The sequence below is a fragment of the Ochotona princeps genome, chromosome 4, assembly GCF_030435755.1.
Source record: "Ochotona princeps isolate mOchPri1 chromosome 4, mOchPri1.hap1, whole genome shotgun sequence".
NCBI lineage: Eukaryota > Metazoa > Chordata > Mammalia > Lagomorpha > Ochotonidae > Ochotona > Ochotona princeps.
Window position 1 is genome coordinate 92375437 of NC_080835.1, and position 26046 is coordinate 92401482.

Consider the following 26046-nt stretch of genomic DNA (forward strand, 5'->3'; position numbering starts at 1 on the left):
CGGAGCAAGCTATGTTTTAGGGCTGTCATTTGGGGAGCAGATTCAAAGTGCAGAACTCTGGAAAGAGAGAGAGAGAGAAAGAGAACCCTTAAAGGTCAGATCATAAACGGGAGCTGTCTCTTGGAACAGCTACAGTGGGGGAGGGGCAACAGGGATTGAGCAACTCCTGTGGGTTAGAATCAGGCCGCTGGTTGGTGTGGGGAGTAATCAGTTAGTGAGGAGGCAAGAAGGAATCACCAGTGCCTGCAATGAGCGGCAACAACTTTGTTCTTGGTGCTATGTGGGTCCCCTAGTTCAAACCCAGTTCTGCCATCTTAGGTAGATCTCTAACCAGTTACTTAAATTTTCTTTTAAGATTTATTTATTTGTTTCAAAGTCAGAATTACAGAGAGAGAGAGAGAGAGAGAGAAAGCTCTCCAGTTCACTGGTTCACTGGTTGGCTGCAAAAGCCAACACTGAGCTGATCCAAAGCCAGTAGCCAAGTAGTCTCCTACATGGGTTCAGGGGCACAAACACTTGGGTCATCCTCTGTTGATTTTCACAGGCCATTAGCAGGGAGCTGAATTGGAAGTGAGGCAGCTGGAACAATAACTGGCACTCACATGGGAGACAAGCATCACAGTTGGTAGCTTTACCTGCTATGTATGCTACCACACCAGCCTCTTAATTTTTCTTACATTCAGTTTTTCCTATCTATAAAGTAGGGGTAAAAATGGATCTTTATACAAGTATGAAGATATCATCAAGTGGTGAAATATATGAAGGTCCTTCAAAAGGCTCATGGAGAAATGGAATTATAAAGCAAATTTATTCTGGTATAAAAGTTTTTGAGACCCATGCATGGTTTTTCAATGGTGCACATTTCCATGAACGTTCTGAAAACTCCTTATATGCATGGCACTCACAATTTTGAACTAACATAAATTTATCTTTTTATTTCATTTCCCATGATTTTTTGGAAGCTGTTTTTATACAGAGAATGCAATGTGTGGGACATAAGGAGCATTGTATGACATGTCAGGTATCAGTGTAAACTAAGTATTCAGGTTAATTCTCAACACACCCAATGAGAGAGGTTCTGGTAGTATCCCAGTGTTACAGGTATGCTAATGAGACCAGGGCGATTCAGTCACATGCACAGATCTCATAGCTGGGGGAGGGATTGGACAGAGCCGGGGCTTGGATCCCGACAATCTAGCTGTAGAACCTGTGCTCTCTATGATTGCTTTCCTCAGCCATGTTAACTTTCAGATCCCAGAGGGGAGACTCTGCAGCAACATCCAGCAGGTGGTCACAGCTCCAGGATATAGGAGATATAGGATCACCTGGGAAGAGTTGAGATAAGAGTTAAGTTGCCCAGGGGGAAGGCTGGAGTGAATGAAACCTGGGTTTAGTGAACAGAAGAAGGAAGAAGATTCAGTAAAAGAAAGAAGCAAGACTGATTGGGGAACTACAGGAGAACCTGCGAAATTCCCAAGAATACAGTTGTTGCAGACAGATGACTGCTGGCAGGTCACCATGACTTTGGAAGAAACAGATTCGGTCCCACAAGGCTGGCTGGGAGAGTGAACTGAAAGAGGTTGAGAAAGGTTGATGAAGGTGTGGCTGCAGCAAGCAATGTATGCAAATAGTGGATGTGAGGGAGTAGAATAAATGCTGAAGGGGCCAAGAAATGTGGCTCCAAGCACTGGCTCTCATCTTGATTACCGGAGTCACCTAAGGTGAGTCACTGAGCTTCCCTAGGATGCTGGTTGTTCAATGTTCAGATCAGGAGATGAGACCCATCATCCTCTCCTGCAGGCTGTTGTAGGGACATGATGGGATGATGGACTGACAGTAGCTCTCAGTCAGGGAGCAGTCAGTGGGCCAAGTTGAGTGAGCCCACTCCTGTGCAGGTGGCAAGAATGTTCAGGAGCCGCTGCACAGATCAAGCCCAGTTCTAACTCTTTTCGCTGTTCAAGATAGTTCTCTCAGGATGTCATGTCCCTTCAGGTACCCTCTGCCTGCAGCTCCACAGTTGTAATTCCGGCTGTGTGGAATCCCTGCCCAAGCTCACCAAATCACGGCTCCCATGGGAAATTGCAATAATGGGTACAGACTCTAGAGTTCTTCCCTCACTGACTGGGCCCTTGCAGGCTAACACTCAGCTGTATTGGCCAATGGGTAGACTTGTTGTTGAGAAAGAATGGTGGGTTCTACAGGAAGCCTCGTGTTCGTGCCTATTGGGAGTCGGAGAATACCGTGTGTGGTGGGACCCTTCTGGTTTGGCAAGAGGGCCATGGCATCTTGCAGTTGGAAGCCTCCATGCCTATCCTGAGGGGCGGCTCTTGCTTGCAACTTCACAGTGTGTGCATGCTAGGATTCCCTCTTTTCTTCCTGCTCTTCTAGCATTTAAAAGCCACATATCCACTCCTGCTGACTGCTTAATGCATTCATTCATTCCCATATTCATTCACTAGAAATGCACTGGCTGCCTTTCCCAAGTGGGATTAGAGATGCATGTGGTTCTGTTCGCTCTTGCCTTATGAGGTTTGGGAATGAACGAGAGGAGAACTTCAGATCTCAGGCTGAAGTTGGCACAGACAAAAGCCTTTCGGGATAGAAGCACAAACCAGGGGCTACACTCCAAGGAACCCAGTGAGGTCTACGAAGGCAGCAGTGTGTGTCCACTGCCATGAGGAGGGCAGGGTACATTCCCAGCGGAGGCAGTACTTGCTCCATAGCACACCACTTGGGCAGGTCAGGGACATAGTCAGGGAAGAGAATGTGCCAGGCTCCAGGCAGGGCCTCCTCTGCCCCCGCATCCCCATTTTCTCTTTCATTTTCTTCTTTGCTTGCTCCCACTTTAAAAGATCTTGATTGTTATTTTTGAAATTTTTGCCAAGGTTTTTATTTGAAAGGTGGAAGAGACAGAGAGATCTTCCATTCTCTGCTTCACTCCTCAAATACCTGCAACAACCAAGCAAGCCTGGCCCTGGCCAGAAGCCAGGAATTGAAACCAAGGCTCCCATGGAGCTGGAGTCATCACCGCTGCCTCCCATGGTGTGCATTAGCAGGAAGCTGGGTTGGAAACAGAGGTGGGCCTCAAACCTGAACATGCCACTTTGGGACCCAGGCAACTTACACCTGCACTATCTTGCCTTTGTTTTTGACTGAATCAGCTTTCTTCCTCCATGTGTCATCCTTCCCACCCTTTGCTCCCTGCCTAGCTACTTTTCTCCATTCCAGGCTCTGCTCATGTCTAGTGAGACTTTGGTAGGTTAGGCTGGGCAGCTGTTCTTTGCTCTCGGCCCTTTGCCTCCACTGCAGGCCGGACCAGGAGATGGAATCCTCCATTAGCCTCTGTGCTTGGGGACAGCCCTGATGATTTACACACCCTGCTGCCTGTGGCCATATGTTGTCATAACCTATGTCATTTCCTCATTTAATACTGTCTATAAACTCCAATAAAACCATCTTGGAGGCCAGCAGTCCGGGGGAGAAGGAGACACAGTGGGCTTGGGAGGGTTGGCGAGGGGAACTGGATAAGGCTGAGCAGAAGCTGAGTAGCAGCTGCTGAGAAGTGAAGGACTTGAGACTATAGTCTAGGCCCCATCTGATGAGTTCCTTGTCTCCTTTCCTGCCCCTGCCATGGCTGCAGTGTGTCAGATCCTCCCCAAAGGGGTGGTCGCTGTCCTGGGACCATCGTCCAGCCCAGCCTCCAGTTCCATCATCAGCAACATCTGCGGGGAGAAGGAGGTGAGTGCTGGGCCTGAGGGGGGGGAAACAGCAGTGGGCTAGGGCCTGTGCCTGGCCTGGAGATGGCCTTGGTTCCTAAGGACTGGAAGAGACCATCGTACCTGGGTTGCTGTTACCAATTGCAGCCACAACATCTCTACAAATAAAAGCAATGGGCTGAGTGGGCACTTTGCATAAAGGGATCCCGGAGAAGTGATTTGACAACAGGGTTTCAAGCCAAGTTCGCAGGTTCTTTTTTTTTTTTTTAACAATTTTTTTTTAAGATTTATTTTATTTTTATTACAAAGTCAGACATACAGAGAGGGGGAGAGATAGAGAGGAAGTGGAGCTGCCAGGATTAGAACCAGTGACCATATGGGATCCCAGTGCGTTCAAGGCGAGGACCTTAGCCACTAGGCCACGCCGCCAGGCCTAAGTTCCCAGATTCTTAAGGTGCATGGCCTTAGGTGGCCTCCTGAAGGTGGCAGGTAAAGGGAGGCAGAAAACTAAATACTCATCCTCATGCCTTCTGGAGCTGCCACAGAGATCCATTTACAGGTTGGGAGTCTGGGGAAGAATGTCTTGGGGGTGGGGAGACCTTGCTGCATTTTGTGAATATATATATATATTCTCTGAGCAAAGATCTTACTGAGCTGGCTTCCTTGTGTAAAATGTCCCATGTTTATTCCTTTCAGCAGGTGCAGCCTTGAACTGGAGTCTCTCTAATCCCAAGCTGTTGGGGCTATTGTCTCTGGTCCCATGTGAGAAAGTATAATAATGGTAGGGGACAAGTGTCAGAGTCACTTCCCTTCTTGTCCTGCCAGGTTACCCTCTCCCCTTCTTCCCTAGAGGAGACAAACTTGGCACTTACTGATGCTGCATATTGCTGGCCTTTCCTCATCCTTCCCAGAATCCCATAGTCCTTCTCGTTCAATTATATTCCTGGGGACAGTGGGAAAACCCATAGCCGGTCTGCCCTAATGGCCTTTCTAGGCAAATCCTAGGGGGCAGAGGCAGATTGGTTGTGAGACATATGAGGTCAGGATCTGGGGAGAGGATGAGGAAGAGCAGCGGAAGGAAGCCCCCATGATGGACCTGTGTGGGTGGTCTGCAGGTTCAGCCTTACAGAAACCTGAGCTGCAGGAGGACCCGGTTCTCTGACATCACAGGGAGCCACCATGGGACAGTCTACCAGCCGCCTTAGCAAGGTGCCACTGAAGGTGGCAGGGTCGGGGGAGTGGATGGTGTGCCTCTGACACACTTCTTCCCGCCCCCGGCTCCCTTGGCAATTGTTCTCGTATACCACAGCCTCGTTGAATCTCTGGGGCTTTGGGAATAATGTTGATCTTCCCACCCCCATTTTTTTTTTTTTTTGCTTGCATCCTCAGAACCGTTTCCTTGGGCCCTCCTGGCTTAGCCCCGCCTGGTCCAAAGTTGGTCCTGATCCTCTACAAGCTGGGTCACTTTGCAGTAGGGTGAGCCCCCTTGGGCTTTCCTGCTATGATGGGCTCCACTCTGTCAACCCCTCTCCTGCTTCCCCTTTGGATGTCCTGATAAGTGATTCCACCCAGGCTGCAAATCAACTCCTGTGCTGTCTCAGTCACGTCTTGCATTTGCCAGGCCTCAGTGCAGAGGTTAGACCTCAGGTTTAAACCTTTCTTGCTGGACTCCAAGACACAGCTCATAACTGCAGCAGATCCTTCTGCCAGCAGTGGCTCTGCTCTTAGCAAGTGGGTCTGCCAGGACCTCAGTTCCCCCTTTTCCTCTGCTGCTCCATCCTTGGCTCTTCCTCCTGCCTCTCTCTCCTCCTCACCACACATTCTTCCCTGTCCTTTACAACCCTGCCAACTCCCTTCTCAGACATAGCTTCCTCTTGGGGTTCAGTGGCTGCTTCCTCCTTGGACCCCATTGGACATTTCAGACCAGAGGTTGAGCCCTTGACCCTGCAGCTGTCCCCTCCACCCAGCCTTCCCCTTGCCTACGCCGCTGCCCAGCCAGCCAGCCACTTACCTCTCCTTTGTCTGGTCATGTTCCTGCCACAGCAACCCTTCATCTCCATTCAGATTATGCGTTGGTTTTAATATTTTATGAGGCTGAACTGCCTTCCACTGATTTTCCCCCCAGCTCCAGGGGAAAGCAATGGAATTCTCACCAAGGAGCCCTTCCCTTTAAGTGCTCTGAATATTTCTGCAGCCCTTGTGGCTGCTGCTTTCTACCTCACTGCCTTTCTCATCCTGCTCATCCCTCCTCCTCCCCACCCCTCCTCCTCCCCACACCTCCGAGATGACTTCCTGGGATGCATTTGCAACGGCAAATCCATTAGGGATTGATCTTCATTTTGTCCTAGAGAGAGAATTAGCAGAATGGGGCTGGGCCACCCCTGCCCTGGCCCTGCAGATCAGCTGGCTGCTTCCTGGCAGACTTCAAGGGTGATGACCATGCCAGTGATCCCCTGCACCATCTCTGCTCTCTTACTGGTTGGCCCCGCACTCTGGCACGTACAGTTCGCAGTGCTTTTTGGGTCTGCAGTGTTTGGAGAGGGAAAGGGGAAAAGGCATTGCCTGAGCGTTCCCTTTGTGTTAGCCACCAAGCTATTGTGACCTTCACCCAAGAGACCTGTATCCGCTACCCGCACCCTGCCAACCCCCAGTAGCTTTAAAAAGCACCTGTGGTTGTCTCCACCTCCACATCTCCATTTGAATGAACTTGAGGTGGGATACTCTTCTTGCCCTCAAATCTACACAGTAGAAACTGGATGCAAAGATCTGCAGATCCCCAAACCCTTTGCCCTTGATCTTCTGGAGCCTTTCCCCAGGGATCTACCAAGCCTCTTCATGCCCCAATCTCAGAGTTCTGCTCTCTTGTTGTCTGCTCCCAAAAAACTTTAAAAGGATGAGGCAGGTAGCAGAATCCTTCAGAGACCTTCTCAGCATCTCTCCAGATTCCTGAGAGCGGGACCTCAGGGACAAGGTCGGGCAAAGAAAATTTCTGTGAACTTTTCTGAGTGATCCATTCAGCCCAGCAACTCACTATCAGGAAGTTCTTTCTGGTGTCTGTCCTGAGTCTTACTTGCTTTAACATCAGGACCAACTGGTGTTCAGCTTCTGCTCTCAGCTCTGAATACCAGGAATGAGGCTAGTGGAAGGCAGCTTATTGCATTCTAATGTGCCAATAGTGTCTGCTGTTTATACTGCAGTGTTCACAGCCTGCTAGTATCTCTTCCTGGGAGAAGGGAGGCAGAAGGCAGGACTGGCTGACACTGTCATAATGTAGGCAAAGCAGAGTGTTGTCCTAACCGGCTCCCTTCAGAGCTCTCTAGACCATTTTGGGGTCTGCAGTTAGCTCTTCTCCCCTAGGCAGGTTCACCAGCCCTGTGCCTGCTTCCCTGCAGCAGTCACCCAGGACATCTGCTGGGAGTTGCTTTATGTACCTCTGGGCTGGGCTGACAGGGCTCCTTCCTCATTCCCAGGGTTACTGTTTTCTTTTTTTTCTTAATTCCTCTCTTTCTGCTGTCCTCTCTGCTCTTATTTATCAACTGCACAGAAGCTATTCTAAGAACCTGTGCTTACCGGAACCGGTTGTCTGCTGAGGATGAAGATCTCTTCCGCTTTCTCTGGTCCCCAGACCCAGTACAATTTCGCAGGGCCTGGCCTAAAGGTCTCCCATCCTGTCCTCCTAACTCAAGCATCTTTAGAAATGCAATGGTGTCTTCCTCCTGTGGATCATGGGGTCCTTACAACGCCATCTTGCACTGGTGTGTGCACAGGTGTGACATGAATGCTCCACTCACTGCCACCCAGGCTCACGCTACACTCTCTCTCTTTTTTTTTTTTCCCCTGGATCCTCCTCGCTGTCTGTGTTACTGCCCTTTGTTGCACCTGCTGCCAGGTTCCTCATTTCAAGGTGGCCCCAGAGGAGTTTGTCAAGTTCCAACTCCAGAGATTCACAACCTTGAACCTCCACCCCAGCAACACCGACATCAGTGTGGCTGTGGCTGGGATCCTGAACTTCTTCAACTGTACCACCGCCTGCCTCATCTGTGCCAAAGCAGAATGTAAGTTTCCCTGGGCTGCCTCCACGTCAGTCTTGTGGGTTTCTCCTCTCAGCTTCTGTGCCCATGCCTGGGGCTGTAGGTGCAGTGGCCGGTTTGGGGGAGGGGGTCCCTTAGATCTCAGGGCCTATAATCAATGGGTTTGGTCATTGCTGTGTGTCCTTAGGTTATGTGTGTGTGTGTGTGTGAGAGAGAGAGAGAGAGAGAGAGAGAGAGAGAGAGACAGAGAGAGAGAGACAGAGTAGTGCCCTTTGCCAGGACTCTCTGACATTGCAAAAATGGAGCTGGGTTGCAAGAAGACTGGCCAGCTGCCAAGCCTTTTTTGCATCTGCAAACTCAATTCCCACTTTTTCAGCCTCATTGTTGAGCTACAGAGAGAGAGGGAAAATATGAAATTGAATGCATTTGTACTTGATGAGTTGAAGAGCTTCTTTCCCCTGAAGAGCAGGTTTTGCTGATAGAACAAGGTCCAAGGTCAATTCCTGATAAATCTTTTTCCCCTCCACAAATTCAGGTTTTAGTAATGTGTCTTCTCTGACTCCCAGACAATTTGTGACATAAATTTAATGTTTTTGAGATTTAGCTAATTTCAGCCGACACTGTCTAGCAGCTGTGTGCTCCCACTGGCAGCTGCGCACCCACATGTGATCAGGCAGGTGCCGGCTGCAGGTGCTCTCACTGTGTCTTGCATGGCTCACCTGTTGCTGGCTTCTAGCCTATGGTCCTTGAAGGTTGCCCCAGTGGAAAGATTTCTTCTTCCATGAGAACCACTCTGTGCTATGCCTTTCTTCCTACATCCTGGAATCCCCACAGGTTCCAAAAGCAAGAGCCCCCATGTCATAGTCAAGGACACCTACTCCACCAGAACTTTATACCTGACCGCCTCTGCCTGTACATTCCCTCCCAGGTTCAACACACACACACACACACACACACACACACACACACACATCTGTCTAACATTTATCCTCTGTTTCCAAAGAAACAGAGTGGGCGAGTCTCAGTTTCATAAGATGCTGCTTCTGTGTCTCACTGCATTATAGCCACCACTCATTGGCTTTGGGTGGCTGTTTCAGAGCTGAGAAAGGTGAAACTCAGAAAGGTGAAGTGACTTTCCTGGGCTCATATAATATCAACCACCACAGGCCCAGCCTCAAATCCAGGTCTTATCACTACGGTATATTGCTCCTTTCAAAGCCCTCTGGTGAGGGCAGAGAGGAAATGGCCCTTGTCACCAGTTTGAGAAGGCACTGAGTTTGTGCTGAGTGTTGCGTGTGCCTTGAGGCTGGTCAAGTAAGAATGGTCCCTGACCACAGAGCTGCTAAAAGATACAAAGGGATGAGTCCTGTCAGGTGAGGATGGAGAGAAGGAAGGAAGAATCCTGGCACTGTGTCTACTAGGAAGTCATTGATTAGAGCTTGGAGTCGATAGTGGTTTAAGTTGGGAAGAGAGCAGGTACACCTGAGTGGCAGGTGCAGGGGCATGTGGACTTGGTCCCGCCTCAACCCAGGGCCCTTGAATCTCTCTCCCCTGATGGATGTCCTCAGAGGAAAGTGAATTCTAATCATGGGTGGGCCCTGGGCAGAGGAATCTACTGGTTTGGGGTACATAAAAAAGGTAGAGGAGAACTAAAATGAAATCCCAGGAGTTGGAAATCCTCCAACTTGGGGGAACCTGGTTCTGAGCTTTGTTTAGCAAGCAGGCCCTGAGAGGGACCAGCAGGGTGGATGAGTGCCCAAACACATGGGTCCTTGACAGTCAACCAGTGGGCGTTTGTCGAACATCTCCTGTGTTGTGGTGTGTGTAAGATGAAAGAGAAGAACACGTAGGCTGTGTTCTCAGAGATGGGGCAGCCTCTTTGGAGATCTCAGCAGGCCTATACACACAATGCAGTTAGGACAGTAAACCAAGCCGTGTTTCTCACAGGGCTTGGGGTGCACTGGAGGTCTCAGGCACAATTCCACAGGGGCTGTTTCAAGATCCTAGAGAACCTGGTCTAACCACTTGCTTTCCAGAAGACAAAACTGAGGCCCAGTTTGCAGCATGTCTTGCCTGGAATCCCTGATGTAGTCAACAATAGAAGTGGGATTTGACCTTGGTTCTCTAGATCTTGGTCCAGTATACCACCATTGCCATTACACTGCTGTTTCTCAGACCAGGTTCCTTGGAGCCATGTCAGCCAAAGTGGTGGATACAAGCCATGTGTAGCTTTTTGTACTTAAATCTGAATTCATTAAAAGGAAAACACTTTTGAACACAGTTCCTCAATCTTGCCAGCTGCAGTTAAGTGCTCTGTAGCTGCAGGTGGCTGGAAGCTGCCCTGCTTAGCAGAGCACCCCTTTGCTACAGGAAGTTCCACAGAACGGCATTACTTTGAAGATGAATGTGTGTGGATAAGGTTCTGTGACAAAAGATGTTTTTGGAGCCCTTTGTTTGATTTTCCCTGCGGAGGTCACAGTGCACATTCTCGTGGGCCAGACAACTATTTACCTGATCATCTTGTAAATAGCTCTGACCATCGGTCCCCAGGTAGTGATTCCAGTCCACAGAGGGGCTATTTGTGGAATGCTGAGGGAAGTGTTGCATTCTGCTAAGAGACCTGCTTCATCATGGCGTCCTCATGCTGCTGAATGTTAGGACAGAATCAGGGACTGTCCCATAAAACTGACCTTCACAAGCCCACCCAGGCAGGACTGAGCAGGTCTGCCTCACACTCACACAGAGCAGCGGTGTTCAGAGGCAGAGAACAAGCCCTTAGCATATACAGTCAAAGATTGCCCTGTAGTGTCTCACCAACCTGACAGGAAGTTCTTTCTCGTGTCGAACTACAGTCCCTCTTGCTTTCTGGGCTGAGCCCTGTTTCATGTGCTTCAGTTCCTGGGCATTGCTCTGACGTTTGTTAGGCACCTACTGTGCGCTGAGCAGTGTGCTGGATTCTATGGCCTTTCTGCCCAGGGTTCTTTTCATTAGAAGCCTGACATTCTTTGACATTCAAACTGTTCCTTGCAGATGGCAAAGCACTTTCACTCATGTTTTCCCGTTTTGCCTTTCTCCTCCCCAGTCATTCGTGAGCTGAGAAAACCATCTTGGAGCTGTTAAGGGACTTGAGGGCATGCAGCTGGTCTTTGGCAAAAGCCAAGTTCTCTAACTCTCAAGCTGGGGCTTCCCCCTGCTGGCCTGTCCTACCTCCTGACGACAGCTCCAGCTCGAGTGAGCTGTGCTTGTCGGGGATGGTGTGCTTCGAAGGGCAGTGCCACTCTGGAGCAGGGTGAGCGGCGTGGCTGAGCACAGACGAGGGCATGGGCAAGCTAGTACAGGAGAAGCCAGGCCGCACATCCTAGGGCCACTCAGCAACCACACACACCTGCTACTGGAATGCCTCTGTCCAGGGTGCTAAAAGAAAGTGGGCCAGAGTAGAAAAGGTTCAGAAATTTAAATCTAATCAAAGGATCAGGGGTGATGGCTGAGGGCAATGACACTAAGCACCTTGAAGCAGACCTGGAAACTTGACACGCACAGTTAGCAGCAGGGGTCTAATTCTGTTTTCCAAGCATCAAGATGGTGATGTGATGGGGAGGGGTCCGCAGGGAATCCTGCCACTTATTCTCCTGTTCCCAAAAGTAGATTTTTAATAAGCAGGTTTTAGACAAAGCAGGCAGATGGTGTGAATCACATTTTTCTTTAATGGGGAGAAAATCACAACATCCACAAGTGCCTGTTTCTGATGAGACTAGGGGAGGAGAGGGATTGGGGGACCTCCTGTGACATCCCTGTGGAGCCTGAGGAACTGGCTCTCTGGAGGCTTCCCAGGTCTGTGGTTCAGATTGCCCACCCCGCCCCTGAACCAGCTGCTGACAGTCCGAATGTCCACCCAGCAGGTGTCATATGCTGTTCATCTTCCTGCCGGTGCTCTCTCATTCTCCTGCACTCTCTGACGCTGGTATTTCTTTTCTAAGCTGCAATAGCCCTTTTAGACTGCAGGTCCTGCTCCATCTATCCCTTCTCTATGTGTGTGATCTTGGGAAAGAGACTTCTCTGTCTAGCCTTTGTTGTCTCATCTTCAAAATAGTAGTTGGGAGTGCTTCCCTCCCCTGATGGCAGGTGGAGGGGGTACATCAAATGGATCAACATACACAGAGGGTACGGTAGTGTCTGAAGCAGGGAAAGGCTAAGCACACAGGAGTTTTTTCCTTCTTCCCTTTTTTGGGATCTCATTTGAGTGAGGCCAGTACAGGACCTGGAGCAAGAGTGAGTGGAAGCTCACTCTATCCTTCTGCGTCCACACACCATGGCTCCTTTTGTTGGAGAGGGGTGGGCTTTGATGTGTCTCCAAGCACCTTTGGCTCAAAGCGAGGAAGTGGTGCCTGGAGGCAAGGCAGGATGGTGGAGTAAGGAGACATCCATTTTGGTAGCCACACGTACCTATCTGCACCCCTGCTCAGGAGCTGGGTGACTGCCCCTCTCTGGGCCTGCACTCCCTCCTGTGTGATAGGGATCATGGTAGCTGATGGGTAAACCATGCCATTCAAAACACCTTGTATCATTAATCATCATTAATCACCATGATCTCATCGTGTAACCCTGGCCATTGCAATGGGGATTGGGGAGCCGAGAATGAAACTCAGCACCCCAGAAAAAGACAGGGCACAGTGGGCCAACCTATGTGGCCCTGGGAGGCACTGCATGAAGTCTTGGGCTCTTAATGACACAAAATTAGCCACATGTCTGTATTCTAATCCGTCAGAAGGCTGCAAGACTCCCCTTGCTGGGCACTTCTGTTTGGTAATGTGATAATATGGTTTTCATATTATCTCATTTAAACTCTAAACCCTCAATTTTAATCCTGTAACTCATAATAACCATATAATATAGTCTCTCTTAATAGCCTCTTAGGCGTGAGAGAAAGATTAAGTTCTTTTGCAAGATTATATGATTCTTGCCAGCTTTTCTCCCCCTCCTATGGCTGTGGAAGAGATCAAGAGAGGGACTGTCTTCCACAATCATAGAAGGAATGTGACCCTACCATGCCAACTCGAGTGGTGAGATCAGAGGACTTGGAGTCAGGAAACTTGGGTCCTGGCCTGTGCCCAGTCCTGTGATGTCTGTTGCTTTCCTGCTCATTTCAATGGTTACTTCTGTCCTCAGGACTCATCCCACATCCTGCCTCCCAGGGGCCAGTGAGTACTGAATCAACTGCATGTGGATGAGCTCAGGCGACAAAGACGCTGTTCTAAGGGCAGAGATGTATCCAGTTGGCCCCGTTAGCCATGGCCCAAGCTGGAAGCTGGAAGAGGCCAGTGGGAGCCTGGAGTTCAGGTTCTTCCTGTGTCCAGCCTTGCCGTTGCAGAAGGAATGGCCTCAACAAGGCAATCTAGGCAGCCTCTGCCAGCTGCTCCCATTCCTGAAACCAAAAAGCTCAGGTGTGGGATGGGACCAAACCCAGAGGCAGGTGCAGTCAGTCATTCCAGCCCTTGAGCCTGTGTGGTGTCTCCACCTGATGACACCTGGGACCCTCATCATCCCATCTGTTTGGTCAGGATCAGCTTCATAGGAAAGATCTGACACCCAGACACCCTGGGGGTGAGGATGCTGGCCAGGCTTAACAGTCTCAAGGCTCATATGGAACTTGTATTATCTCCTTAAATCCTAGTCACATATAGCTATGCCTCCCACAAGAGTTATAAGTGCTGCTGGGAATATGAGTGTTTTCCAGGGCCAAAGTGTTATGCCAAGAGCATCATTTGGCAGGGAAGGATGGAGGCCAGCTGAGACAGATGTTTGTGTTTTATTTATTTTTTTTTATGCCAGGTTCCTGTGTGCCCTGCAGTTGTATCATTTAAGTGTGTGTGCCCTTGTTCTGCAGCTGTGTCCAACCCTAGAAGGGCTCTCCCTGCCCGTCCCCACCCCATGTTGCGGTGGCCAGCCTCCCTCTTTCCTCTCAGAATGGCCGGCCCGCTGAGTCTCTCATCGATCCATCCTGCTGCATCCTGGGCGAGACTAATAGGTTCCCCAGATCCCTCTCAGCCTCAGACTTGGCAGTCAGACCTGCTGCTGGGCCATTGTTCTGCGCAGGAGATCAGGAGACAAGTGCTGGGGTGAAGGTGGAGGTAGAGGGCATGCAGGGGAAGAGAGCAGCTTTTAACCCTTGTGCTGGCAACTCCCATGGGTAAATCCCTTGAGAGCTTTAGGCAGGGGTGAGAGCAGCAACTGGAAAAGGCTGAAATGACATTAAAAATCTAACATTCTTCATGCGATGAAACCATACTTTCTGCAAATTGGTTCTGCTGCTTGGAATTGCAAAAGTTATCTTCTGATTCATAAAATTAGAGAATCTCTAGACTGGAAAGACATCACTGTTCTTTTTTTTTTTTTTTTAAATCGATTTACTTTATTTGAAGGGCAGAGTTAAAGAGAGGAGAGTGAGAGAGAGACAGAGAATCGCACATCTGCTGGTTTACTTCCCAGATGGCTTCAGTGACCAGAGATGAGCCAATCCAAAGCCTGTGCAGCAGGCTTCAATCCAAGCCAGCAAGAATCATGTGCTGAGAATGTGCAGAGAGGTTTGGAAGGATCCTTCCTAATACTGTGAAGTAATTCATGCCTGCACATGTGTCACATATGATAGCTACGCATAGGGCACTTCAAAAAGTCCATCAGAAATAGAAGATAATCAGGTGCAAAATGTTGTGCCACAACATCACCCTCACAGGCATGTATATGTGTGTGTGTGCTTTATTTTATTTTAGTATTTATTTTAGTGCTTTATTTTATTTAGTATTTTATGATATGGTTCTAGAGGCTCTGGGATTTCCCTTCCCATTCCCCAAGTCTCCCCCCCCTTTCAAATTTCTTCTATGTCATACAATAACATAGACCTTCATAATCAGTCATAAGTTCATCATTCTGCTATTTAAGTATATCCTGACATTGTAGGTGTGGACAATGGCAGAGAATCCAGCCTCCTATGGGAGTCCATCTTTGATTTGAAAATAAAAGTAAAGTTGCATATCGCATTGGATCTTCAAATCTGGATGTGATACTCTATTACACAGTTACTTTGAACCCCTTAAATGAAAAGCCAAAAAACAAAATCAGCAACAGGAAGAACTGAAAATTAACAACATGAAGTTAAATAACATGCTACTGAATGACCAATGTGCCACTGAAGAAATGAAAATGAGAAACCTTCTTGAAGCTATTGTGTGTCCTGTGAGACAATGAGGAAATTAATAAAATAAAAACCTTTTTGAATGAATGAAAATAAAAACAAAAATTCAACCCCCCTGAAATGTAGCACAAACAGTATTGAAAGGATTATTGATCTCATATTTTGCATGAAGGTTGCCTTGTAACAGAGAAGGTGTATGATATTTGTCCTTTTGGTATTGATTTATTTCACTGAGTATACGGACTCAAATTGGGACCATTTGGTTGCAAATGCTAGAATTTCATTCTTTTTAATGACTGAGTAGTATTCTATGGAGTAGATGTACCAAAGTTTCCTTATCTACTCCGCTTTTGATGGGCATCTGGGTTGTTTCCATGTCTTCTGTTGTAGATTGTGTTCCTGTAAATGTAGGATTACAGATCTCTTTCTCATATGCAGATTTCATTTCCTTTGGATATATTCTCGGAGGTGGGATAGCTAGGTCATATAGCAGATCGATTTTCAGTTCTCTTATCACTCTTCATACTGATTTCCATAATGGTTGTACTAGCGTACACTCCCACCAACAGTAAATAAGGGTACTTTTCTCCCCACATCCATGCCAGCATGTATTGTTAGCAGAGTTATGAATGTAGGCCAACCTCACTGGAGTTAAGTAGAACCTCAGTGTGATTTTCATTTGTATTTCCCTGACAGCTAGAGAGCCTGAGCATCTTCCCTATGTCTACTAGGTATTTGAATTTGTTCTTTTGAAAAAATATCTGTTCATTTCTTTCACCTATTTCACAAGGTTATCTGTTTTGTTGTCATTGAGTTTCTGAATCTCTTTGTAAATCCTGGATATTAATTACCTATTGGTTGTGTAGTGTGCGAAGATTTTCTCTCATTCTGTTGGTTGCTTCACTTTGTTGATCGTTTCCTTTGCTATATAGAAGCTTCTGAGCTTGATGTAGCTTCATTTGTTTATTTTGGCTTTGACTGTCTGTGCTTTTCGTGTCTCTTCTAAGAAGTCTTTCCTAATTCCTCTATCTTGGAGAGTACTTCCTATGTTTTCCTTTAATAGTTTGATGGTTTCTGGGTGCAGATTTAGGTCCTTGATCCGTTTGGTGTTGATTTTTGTGTAAGGTGACAAGTGGGAGGTGGTCTTGCTTCTTACCTCTGCAGGCTGCTATCTTAATTGTCCCAGCAGCATTTGTTGAAGAGACCAGATCAGGCTTTTCCCCTGGATTATTTTCAGTCCTCTTATCAAAGATTAGTTGGCTATACATATGTGGGCTCCCTTCTGGGGTTTCTATTTTGTTTCTATTTCTTCTCTGTTTCTGTACCAATACCAGACTCATTTGATGACCACTGCCCTATAGTGTGTCTTGAGATCTAGAACTGTAATTCCTCCAACTTGATTTTTTATTCCTCAGGATAGCTTTGGCTATTCATTAGTCTCTTGTGTTTCCAGATGAACTTTTGTATCATATTTTCTATTTCTGAGAAAAATATTGTTGGGATTTTAATTGGGATCACATTGAATCTGTGTATTATTTTTGGTGATAGGAACATTTTGATGATGTTGATCCTGACGATCCAGGAACATGGCACGTTTTAATTCCATTTCTATCAAAGCTTTGAAGTTCTTTCTCATGTCCCATCGCATACACACAAACACATACACAGACATACAGGCCACCTCTGGATTGAAATGAGGATTACAGTGGTTCCCTTCGTGATGGTGTACAAAAGCTGTATACATTCATTTGAAACTGTAGCCAGTACATCATCCTAATATTTTCAGCTTTTGATGGGTTTATGGGGCTGTGACACCATTATAAATCAAGGAGCATCTGTATGCTATCAGATACTATACATGGTTTTAGGACTTACTTTGATGGGAGGGAGTCTGGTAGCAAATCCCTTATGATTTGAGTGAAGTGAGAGATGGGGAGGTCAGGAGGATAGAGAAATAGTTCCTGGGAGGGGATGGAGTGAAAGAACTCTTGATGGACAAAAGGTTCGTCCAGCTCCTTGTAGGTGACAGACCCCATCAACATGCCTAACATCCTTTTAAGAACCTGTAAGTCTTTAGGTTTCACAGGTGGGAACAAGGAGGTGTAGTGAAGTGGAGTGTGGCCGCACTAAGAACTGAATCAGTTGTGCAGGTGCTGGCATTCACAAGCTGCCTTTGCGTTCTTTGTGTATACCAAGTGTCTCATTGGTTAGGAAAATGAAGGACTTAACTAAAGGGTGAGATGAAGACCTCCTTGGAAACTGTGCTTGTCCCTTCTCCTGCTCTGCCTTTTAGCACACACAGAGTCTTGATGGGATAGGGGAGCCATTGTGCTCCTTGCTAAAAAGGTAGCAGCACTGGATTGGGGACTGATGGGAACAGGGTGACCAGTTTACCAGGCACCTGGTGGCTATCTTTCCTAGGGAGTTCAGTGCACCTGCCAGTTTTAATGGGATAAGGGACTCCTGGGCTGCCTTTGTCAGGCATCACTGTGCTGTGCATAATCCTGCTGTCTTCCCCTGGGCTTCCCGTCTCATCCCACTGAATCTCATTGCCCATGTGAAGAATCCCAGAGGATTTGGCCTCCTTCCCAGCCTGGCTCTAAAGCTTTCCACACCATACACCAGGACCTGGGGGTTTCGCTTCCACTGTCCATCCCCTGTTTCCACTCCAGCAATGTGCTCCTACACCCATAGCCTTCCTAGGAGAGCCAGCTCTGTGACCTGTCCCAGACTCCATGTTACTTTCCAGGGTTGAGTGGTCACACCTTTGCCCAGGTGAGGCTTTACTTTCCAGAGTCTGTCTGAAGACGTTACAGAGAATATTCTCTTCATTTTTATAGATATGAGAAAATCAGGCCACCCTCTGGAAAACCAAACAAGTCTAGGCAACCAGAAGTTACCGGAATTGTAGAAGTAGCTGCAAGTCCCATGCGTGGTCTATCTTCTCTGCCTAGTGTCTTGTCCATGTGGTGCCTGGCACTCAGAGCACACCAGTGAGTGTTGGTTGAGCAGTCATGAGCTTCCCTGGCTTTTCACTCTGTGAGGGAAGAGCTGCCTGACTGCACCTGCCGTTTGGACTCGGAAGGACTAAGTACCCACAAGAGCAGTGACATGTGGGACTGTTCATCCCACTTCCAAGCATGTTTTCTCATCTCTTTGACCTATGTCACAGAGGAAGAGTGGAGTGCTGAAGGAGCTGACCCAGAGCTGGAATCCAGATCACTTGGGTCAGGATGGACAGAAAGTTGAAGGGTTGCTTGGGGCACAGGTGCAAGTAGCTCTTTCCCAGCATCTGTCAAGACCAATTCCAAATTATAACTTATGTAGCAGGGCTGCAAACAGTAGGCCTGCTGGGGCTTTTCTCTTGGCCACAGCCTCCAGCTCCTTCCCAGAGCTTCTATTTTTACTACACCAGGCTCTTGACCCTGCTCCATTTGTCTCCTGTGTTAAAAACAGAACAAAACAAAGCAAAGTACACACCAAGCATTGGCTTCAGGTCCTTCCTGGTTCTGCCTGAGCACTGGGGCTACCACTTCCTGCTGAGGTTTGTTCCATGAGGAAGCCTGGGTCTCATGGAATGAGGGTGGGAAGGAGATCGAACACACAGCTGTGGGTCACCTTCTGATCCCTGAGTGTGAGGACTGTGGGTAACGTGTGCAGGGAAGAGGCCCCTGAGGTGGTATTAGAGGTATGCCCAGACTTAAGGTCTCATCAACCAGAAACCAGCCACATGGAGTACTTGATCTGGGTGGAAAACCAGCCCTTCCCATGCCAATTGCACATATGTTAAGAGCTGCTCATCCTCCTTGCCTCTCATTCTCTGTAAACTGGGGATTACAAGCATTTATAGGATCCTTGTAAGGACTTCAGTGAAATAAGCCTTGTAAAAATGTTTGAGCACATGAACTGGAACACATAAGGGTTCCGTAAATGTTCCTCATGTTGCTGCTTTGGGGAGCAAAAGGCTGCAGGTTCTCTTTCCACTCAGAGTGTGCTGCTTTGCCAAACAAGGACCCCTCCTGCCACACACTTGTCCCCTCTCCTACAGATCTGCTGAGTCCAGACCTCTGGTCTCAGCTGTGGTATCAAGGGAAGGGATAGTGCTTCATGCTCAGTCCTATTTTCCTGTTCTGTTTTGTGCCCGGATTCTTGCATGTTGGAGTGTAGTTCAAAGTCTACTCTGTTATGATTGTCATTATAACTTGCCTTAATGCAGCCACGTGGCTCCGAGGAGTTCAAAGTGTTTTCCTAGACCTGTTTGTCTGGATCATGAGATTCTGAGAGGATTGCCACCCCACCCCCAGAATGAAAACCAGGGCAAGGCCAAGCTCCAGAGCACAGGGGTGCAAGTGTTCTGGGCACATTTCCTACTGACTCCTGAACTCCTTGTCATGCCCCTGTAGTTGGCCCTACACTTCCCAGGCTGAGACCGTGTGGAAAGGTTTTGGATCTGGGAAAGAGCTCTAGAGACTGGTGACTTCTGCTCTGGGACATTACTCTTCCCCACCCCATGGAGCTTCTCTTGGCACTGGGGCCAGTCCAGGAGGCCACCCATTGCACTCCCCAAGGCAGTGGCAGGGAGGTGAGCTTAAGGACATTCTTTTTATTTTCCCTGGAATCATTAACATTCAGAGAGGAAGAGAAATATGTTGAGGTTATGTTGTGAGGTGCACTACCTGCCCAGGAGACGTGCTGGTCCTATCTTGCCCACGTATCTCTGGGATTTGGGGGGCAGGTCTACAGACCCTTAGGGCTTCCTCCTCTCTCCCCTCCAGGCCTTTTAAACCTAGAGAAGCTGCTACGGCAATTCCTTATCTCCAAGGACACACTGTCCGTCCGGATGCTGGATGATACCCGGGACCCCACCCCACTCCTCAAGGAGATCCGGGATGACAAGACCGCCACCATCATCATCCACGCCAATGCCTCCATGTCCCACACCATCCTCCTGAAGGTGGGAGCCGGGGCAGGGCGCACGCTGTGGGACACAGAGCATCCTTCCTCCTTCCCCTTCTCCCTCCTTGCCCTGCATGAAGTCCTCCTCAACCTGGGCTGTTGGAGTTCTGGGCCAGACCTGAACCTGAACTGCAAACCCTTTCCTGTGCTTCTGTCCTTATGGACTGTGCCCAATGGCTGAGAGGAGGAATCAGGATAGGGTGGGGGTGCTGTTATTTGGCTCTTGGTACACTGTGGTAGGCCAGGCAGGGCACAGAGGAGGGTTCCAGGGTGGGGTTGGGGGGCAATTCTGCAGGGACTGGGGCAGAGCAATCAGCATCTAACCCCATAATTTACAAGCAGAATCATTACATGGCTGTGCACTACTGATTCCATCCTGATACCAGGTAGAGCACCTGATAGTGCTCCCTGGGAAATCCCAAGCTGTGTTCTCCCCAGGATGGTGTGATGTGGGGGTCAGTGTCTTCACCCTACAGATGAAGACGTGGAGGTTCTGGTTGGTGAGCTGGCTTGTCCAAGACCTGGCCCTGTAATCCAAAAATGCACCTACATGTGGCAACTGCAGGAGTGAGACCGAGTCTGGACAAGGCCAGTGCCTGGAAGACTATCCTGAACAAAAAGCCATAGATAGCTGCACAGCCTTGAAGTTGCTTGGACTTGGTCCTGGGATAGTGGCTGGGCCAGGCCCAGGGCTCTTGTCTCAGCTCCTCGTGGCTCCTTCTCGGCAGCTGCCTGGGCTCCTCTGAACACACTGGCCTCTTCTCATGCCATTTTAATTGCTCATTTAAGCACAACTTGCCACCTTCCACTGGGGGTGCAGGGTAGCTTGTTAACCTCTGCCTAGCTGCAGGGATCATGGCAGGCACTCGCAGGATGACGGTTCTTCCCTCCTTCTGTCCTCCTCCACACCTTTCCCCAGCCAGTTTTTGTCTCAAAGTTAATAAGAGATTTGAATGAGTCTTTCAGTACCTGGGGCTGTCCCTTCAGCCTTTTGCTATAGTAACTTTGCACAGCTCCAAAGCCACATCTGTCTGTGTAGATGTCTCTCTCTCTCTCTGTCTCTCTCTCTCTCTCTCTCACACACACACACACACTCACAGAGAGAGAGAGAGAAGAGAAGAGAGAATTTTTCTCTTCCTTTTTCGTCTGTTTGGAGCTATGAGCAATGAAGTCAATAAGGACAAAAACCTGCTTTAAGTTTCAGAGGCTGAGAAAGGCAGGCTGATTGGGTCCTCCTTTGGAAACGTGGGGATCAGGGAGTGAGAACCTGAGCTCTATGGACAGATGTCCCTCCAGCCCCCTTGTGAAGGCAATTAGGAATGCACAGATCCCCTGTGCCAGCTAGTGCTAAGGAAGCAGTCCCTAGGGGGAGAGCTGGGGGTCGGGGGCACGCAGCCCCTTCCCTAGAAGTATTCCATGACTGCTAGAAGATGCAGCTGAGTGCCATCTTCCCTGTCCCCTCCCAATAATATGACAGCTTAGGGACAGGTGTTTGTCCTGCTGAAAGATGTTGGTTAAGACACCTACATCCCAGATGGGAGTGCCTAGGTTCACTTCCCGCCTCAGGCTCCTAAGCACAGCTTCTACAGATCCTGGGAGTCAGCAGTGAAGCATCAAGTGCTCGGGTTCATCCCATCCACTTGGGAGGCCTGTCCTAAGTTCCCAGCTCTTGATTTTAACCCTGGAACATATAGACATTTGAAGAGTAAACTAGCAAATGGAAACCATTTTTTTCTCTGTCTCTCAAACAAATGAATAAAAATAAATAACATGACTAGCTCATTGTCACAATTTTGGGAAGCACGTAGAACAGAAAGCTCATTTACAGTCCTATCATCCAGAATTAACCACTTTTAAATTTTGATGTCTATTCTTTCTGCTTTTGGCATGATTTTCCCAAAAATTATTATTGCGTTGCACACACTTCTCCCTAAGCTGCTTTCTCCCCACACATAATTGTATGCCATGCATTCCCCCATGTCATTAAATATTTTCTTTACAAATATTTTAATGTCAACATCATTTCCTATCATATGGGTGTCTTGTAATTTATGTAACCATCCCTTTATTGGTAGAGAAACAGGTTGTTTCCAATCTTGTGCTGTAATAAATAATACTGGGTTGCACATCTTTGTACATCAATCTTTATGCACATGCATGAATATTTCCTTCGCATAAATTTCTAGAAGTCGAATTACTGAGTTAAAGGTATGCATACTTTTAAGGCTGGTGATATGATTTGCCTTTAAGGATTCTGATCTGGCCTGCCAGATTGCCTTTTAGTAAGGCTGTAACAGTTTACACTCCTACCAGCTGCACTGAGGTCTCTGACAGCACCCTTGCCAGTTCTGGGTATTTTCATCAAAGCTGCTTTGGGAGTGGTTTTTCTTTCTTTCTTTCTTTCTTTTTTTGCATGTCTTTGTGTTTTTTTTTTAATGCTTTTTGGTGACTGTGTTTTGGAAGAAAACTCAGCTTAGAGTGATAATTATTGTGAACGGTTCTACCATGTGTCCCAAGGCCATCTTTCCTGAGCCGCAGCCCCTAGGGTCTGGGCTCTGCTCCCAGGCCTCCCTGGGATGGGGTGGGCAGACTCCATATTTTTTCTCCAGTTCTCCAGGGGAGTACAGCAGAGCCTTCTGGGGCCTATACCAGTGTGAAGCCATTGTGGGAAATGGGGTGGACCAAGAGCACACAGGACCTGTGAGAGCCGCACACGGGAGAGCCAACCCCCAGCCTGGCTGGCAGCACTAGGCTGCCTCTTGATTTCAGGAGGATTTGCAGAGTAATCCCCTGCTTTATTGAGCGGCTGTTCCTGCAAAGAACTCCATGTTTACCCAGAATTCGGGTCTTAAAAACCAAGGATCATTTAGTCTTTTATCTCTAGGACAGCAGATTTCACAAAATGGGCTTTAACCATCCTACTACCCCTGCCAGCTCCCTAGCCTCAGCTGATCCCCTGCAAGCAGTGGGCTCGCATGGGTCCAGATGGAGGCAGAGTTAGCTACTGTCTTCCCTAGTTGGTGTGTGGGACAGAGAGTGGCTATCCTGCCCCCATCAGACTTTTGGGAATGTGGGAAGAAGGTAGCTTAGTTAGGAAGAAGGAGGGCACCTCACTGAGGGGGCCTTGCATTTCACTGTCCACCCCCTATTGTGATGATCTTGACCCAGGCACTAAGCTCTTAGATTTTAGCTTCTTTGAACCCACAGTGATAGAATCACCAGCATCCATAGCATCTCAGAGTCTGCAAGGGTTCCTGTAAAAATGCTGGCAAAGCTATTGAGCTCCTTGGAAGATAAACACTGTGTAAGAGGAAAATGTAACCATCCCAGGCTTGTTCTTCTGCCAGCCACCTCAACAGTTGTGACACAAGCAGTCTCCCATGGTCCCAGGGTTGCAGGATACGTTGGAAAAATCTAACCAACTGTCAGGAGGGAGGAGGGCCCTGGAGAGCGCGGGGCTCGTTATTCACCTGATCTACTTGTCAGTTTCTATAACACCAGTCGTACTCAAAGCCCGGCACAATGACAGGGAAGGTTGGCTAGGGGTGCTTGTGATGGGTACACAGATCAGACGAAAGGGAGGTGATTGTGAAGTCGCAATTCTCAGCTGTGGACTGAAGCTGTTCGACTGCACTTGATCAAGAAGGAAGCACATAGCAGGTAGCTTGTTCCTTGCTGCTAATTAAAGGGCCAACAGTAGCAAACCATCTGCTTGTTCCTACATTAATGCAGGTCCAAGATCAATCTGAAGAGCTTCCCTTCATTCCTGATGGGTGGAGTTCATCTGAGCATTGCCTACAACCTACAGATTGTCTTTTATCTGCAGCTCAGCCCCTTCAGACAGCTGTATGTCTAGTTCAAGAATATGGTCCTCCAGGGATGTAGGGGTTGGCTGAAAGTACTGAAATGAGGCTGCCTGTTTTAGCTTCATCTTTCTGTGAGAATTGTGATCTCATACAAATTCCTAAGCTTTTTGTTGTGTCAGTTTTCCCTACTATAGAATAGGAAGAAGTGGAGGTACACTAATAAGGTCTACTGAGCTAACTCAGGTAGAATGGCTTTCTAGTGCCAAGCACTACTAAACAGTGGGTTAATGTTAGCCGTTGTTATTGTTGATTGTTGTGGAGTTGATGTCTATAATTTGCTTTAATATTTGCTTCATTTCCCTTAAAGTCATTTTTGGTTTCTGTAGTACCTATGCAGTTATGTCCACGGGAGGGGGTTGTACAAGGGGACATCAGTTACTCTGAGTGTCCTTGCAGGGCTTGGGGGCGGGCTGCAGGTGGCAGGGGGCGGGCTGTCAAAGCTGCTGTTTCTGTGCTGCATCCTCCAAGTTCAAGGATGCCAGAAGAACCAGTCAAGATGTTCTGATCAGCCTGGTGCTAAGGGTGTTGGACCAGACAGCCGGCAGAGGCTCAGAGCCCTTGCTGCTCACTCATTTCTCATGGGTTTTGTTTTCTTCCCTAATCGCCTTCTCTTTTCCTCTGCAGGCAGCTGAACTAGGCATGGTGTCAGCCTATTACACATACATCTTCACTAATCTGGTAAGACATTTTCACAGCTGGCCCTTTTTGGCGTGGTGAGTGTTGTCAGTGGTTAGGGGCCGTGGGTTGTGATGGGATAAAACCAAGGATTGGGAAATAGAAGCAGAGGAGCAGAAGCTGACCAGAGAGACAGGACATCCTAGAAACGTGAGGATCCAAGCACCAACTGGGATTCTTGTCCCCACAGTCCTGGGAATATGGGGCATCTCCTGCTTGTATTCCTCTGGCCTGGCGGATGGGCCTTTGTGGGAATTCGGTTATCATCTTGTCAGGTCTCTACCTCGCTAGGTTCTAGTGTTAATTCCAAAGATGAAAAACCAGGGCGTCAAAAGTGTGTGTGTCCAACAGCATTGCAACAAGATGCGCCTCTAGAGGCCCTCTTTGCTTCATGCCTTTGTTTTGCAGTTGAGAAAAGTGGGCTGAGTAGAAATGTTATCTAATCAGACCTGAGTGTCACTTAGCAACTGTGTACTGTTCCACTGAGCACTGGGTTTGTTGTCACTGTGTGTAAAATGGGAGTAAGAATGGCTCTAGCGTGGAGACACAGCAATTGTGAGAAGCTATAATTCAAACTATGGGCAAATATTTTGGCATTGTGAAGCAGAGAGAAACAGAAAAAGTTGTTATAATACAGACACATCAAATTGGAGAGCCAAAAATAACCTCAGAAAGCAGGTCTCTCTCCCCCCCTTTTTAACAAAATGCATTTATGCCTTTTGTTATTTTTGAAATAACTATAGGTCCCAAATTTAATGCAGAGGGGACCAGGCACCATGAATCCAGTGTTCTGCAATGCAGGAATAGGGAACCTTTTTTTTTTTTCTGTCAGAAGCCATTTGGATCCTTATAATGTTATTCACAGGTCATGCAAAATGATCAATCTAAAAATAATTCTTCTGTGCACTTACTGAATTTCAAATCCCACTCATGGTTGCTTTGCCAGGGTTAAACAAAATGATTTCCAGGGCCTTATACGACCTGAAGGTGGGACATTTCCTACCTTTGTTGTAATGACAGTATGGTAACAAAACCAGGTCTATCAAAGCATGCAGATTTGTGTACCCCTGCAGTCAGAATGCGGAACAGTTCCATCACTATGTATGCCACCATCTTACAGCTACACTCACCACCCTCCTCCCCATCACCTGGAGCCACCAGTAGTCTGTCCTTCATGTCTACAATGTCGTGATTTTGAGGCTGTGTCATGTGGAGTCATAATGCCTGTAACCCTTGTGAGGCTGATTTTCTTCACTTGGCACCATGCCCTTGACATTCTTCCAAGTTGCATGCTGATTGCTAGGTCGGATCTCATGGTGTGTACAAGCCACAGTTTGTCTAAGCATTCACCTAGTACAAGGCATTTTGGCTATTTTAAATTTCGAATTTTGACTAATACTAATAGAGCAGTTACAAGCAATCGTTTGGAGGAAAGGTTTATGTTATTTTAGAAATCATCTGACTAGGGGACCCTTTATTCAGTCATGTATTTGAGCACCTCTGGGGTACCAGGTATAAAGCCAGGCACTGGGATGAAAATGGAAATAAGAAACCAAGGCTGCTGTGGGAACACACTCAAAGTACCCATCTTAGTATAATGAGGTCAGTTCTGT

General features: G+C 47.9%; 1 protein-coding gene across 2 annotated transcripts in view; it reads left to right on the forward strand.

The window, feature by feature from the left end:
• Window positions 1-26046, forward strand: part of GRIK4 (glutamate ionotropic receptor kainate type subunit 4) — a 427812-nt gene that overhangs the window by 270247 nt on the left and 131519 nt on the right. For both annotated transcript variants that reach the window (XM_058662539.1, XM_058662540.1), the window contains exons 5-8: window positions 3641-3738; window positions 7606-7771; window positions 19712-19890; window positions 24383-24436. In XM_058662539.1, the coding sequence (XP_058518522.1) occupies window positions 3641-3738; window positions 7606-7771; window positions 19712-19890; window positions 24383-24436 (497 nt within the window). The remainder of the gene's footprint in view (window positions 1-3640; window positions 3739-7605; window positions 7772-19711; window positions 19891-24382; window positions 24437-26046) is intronic.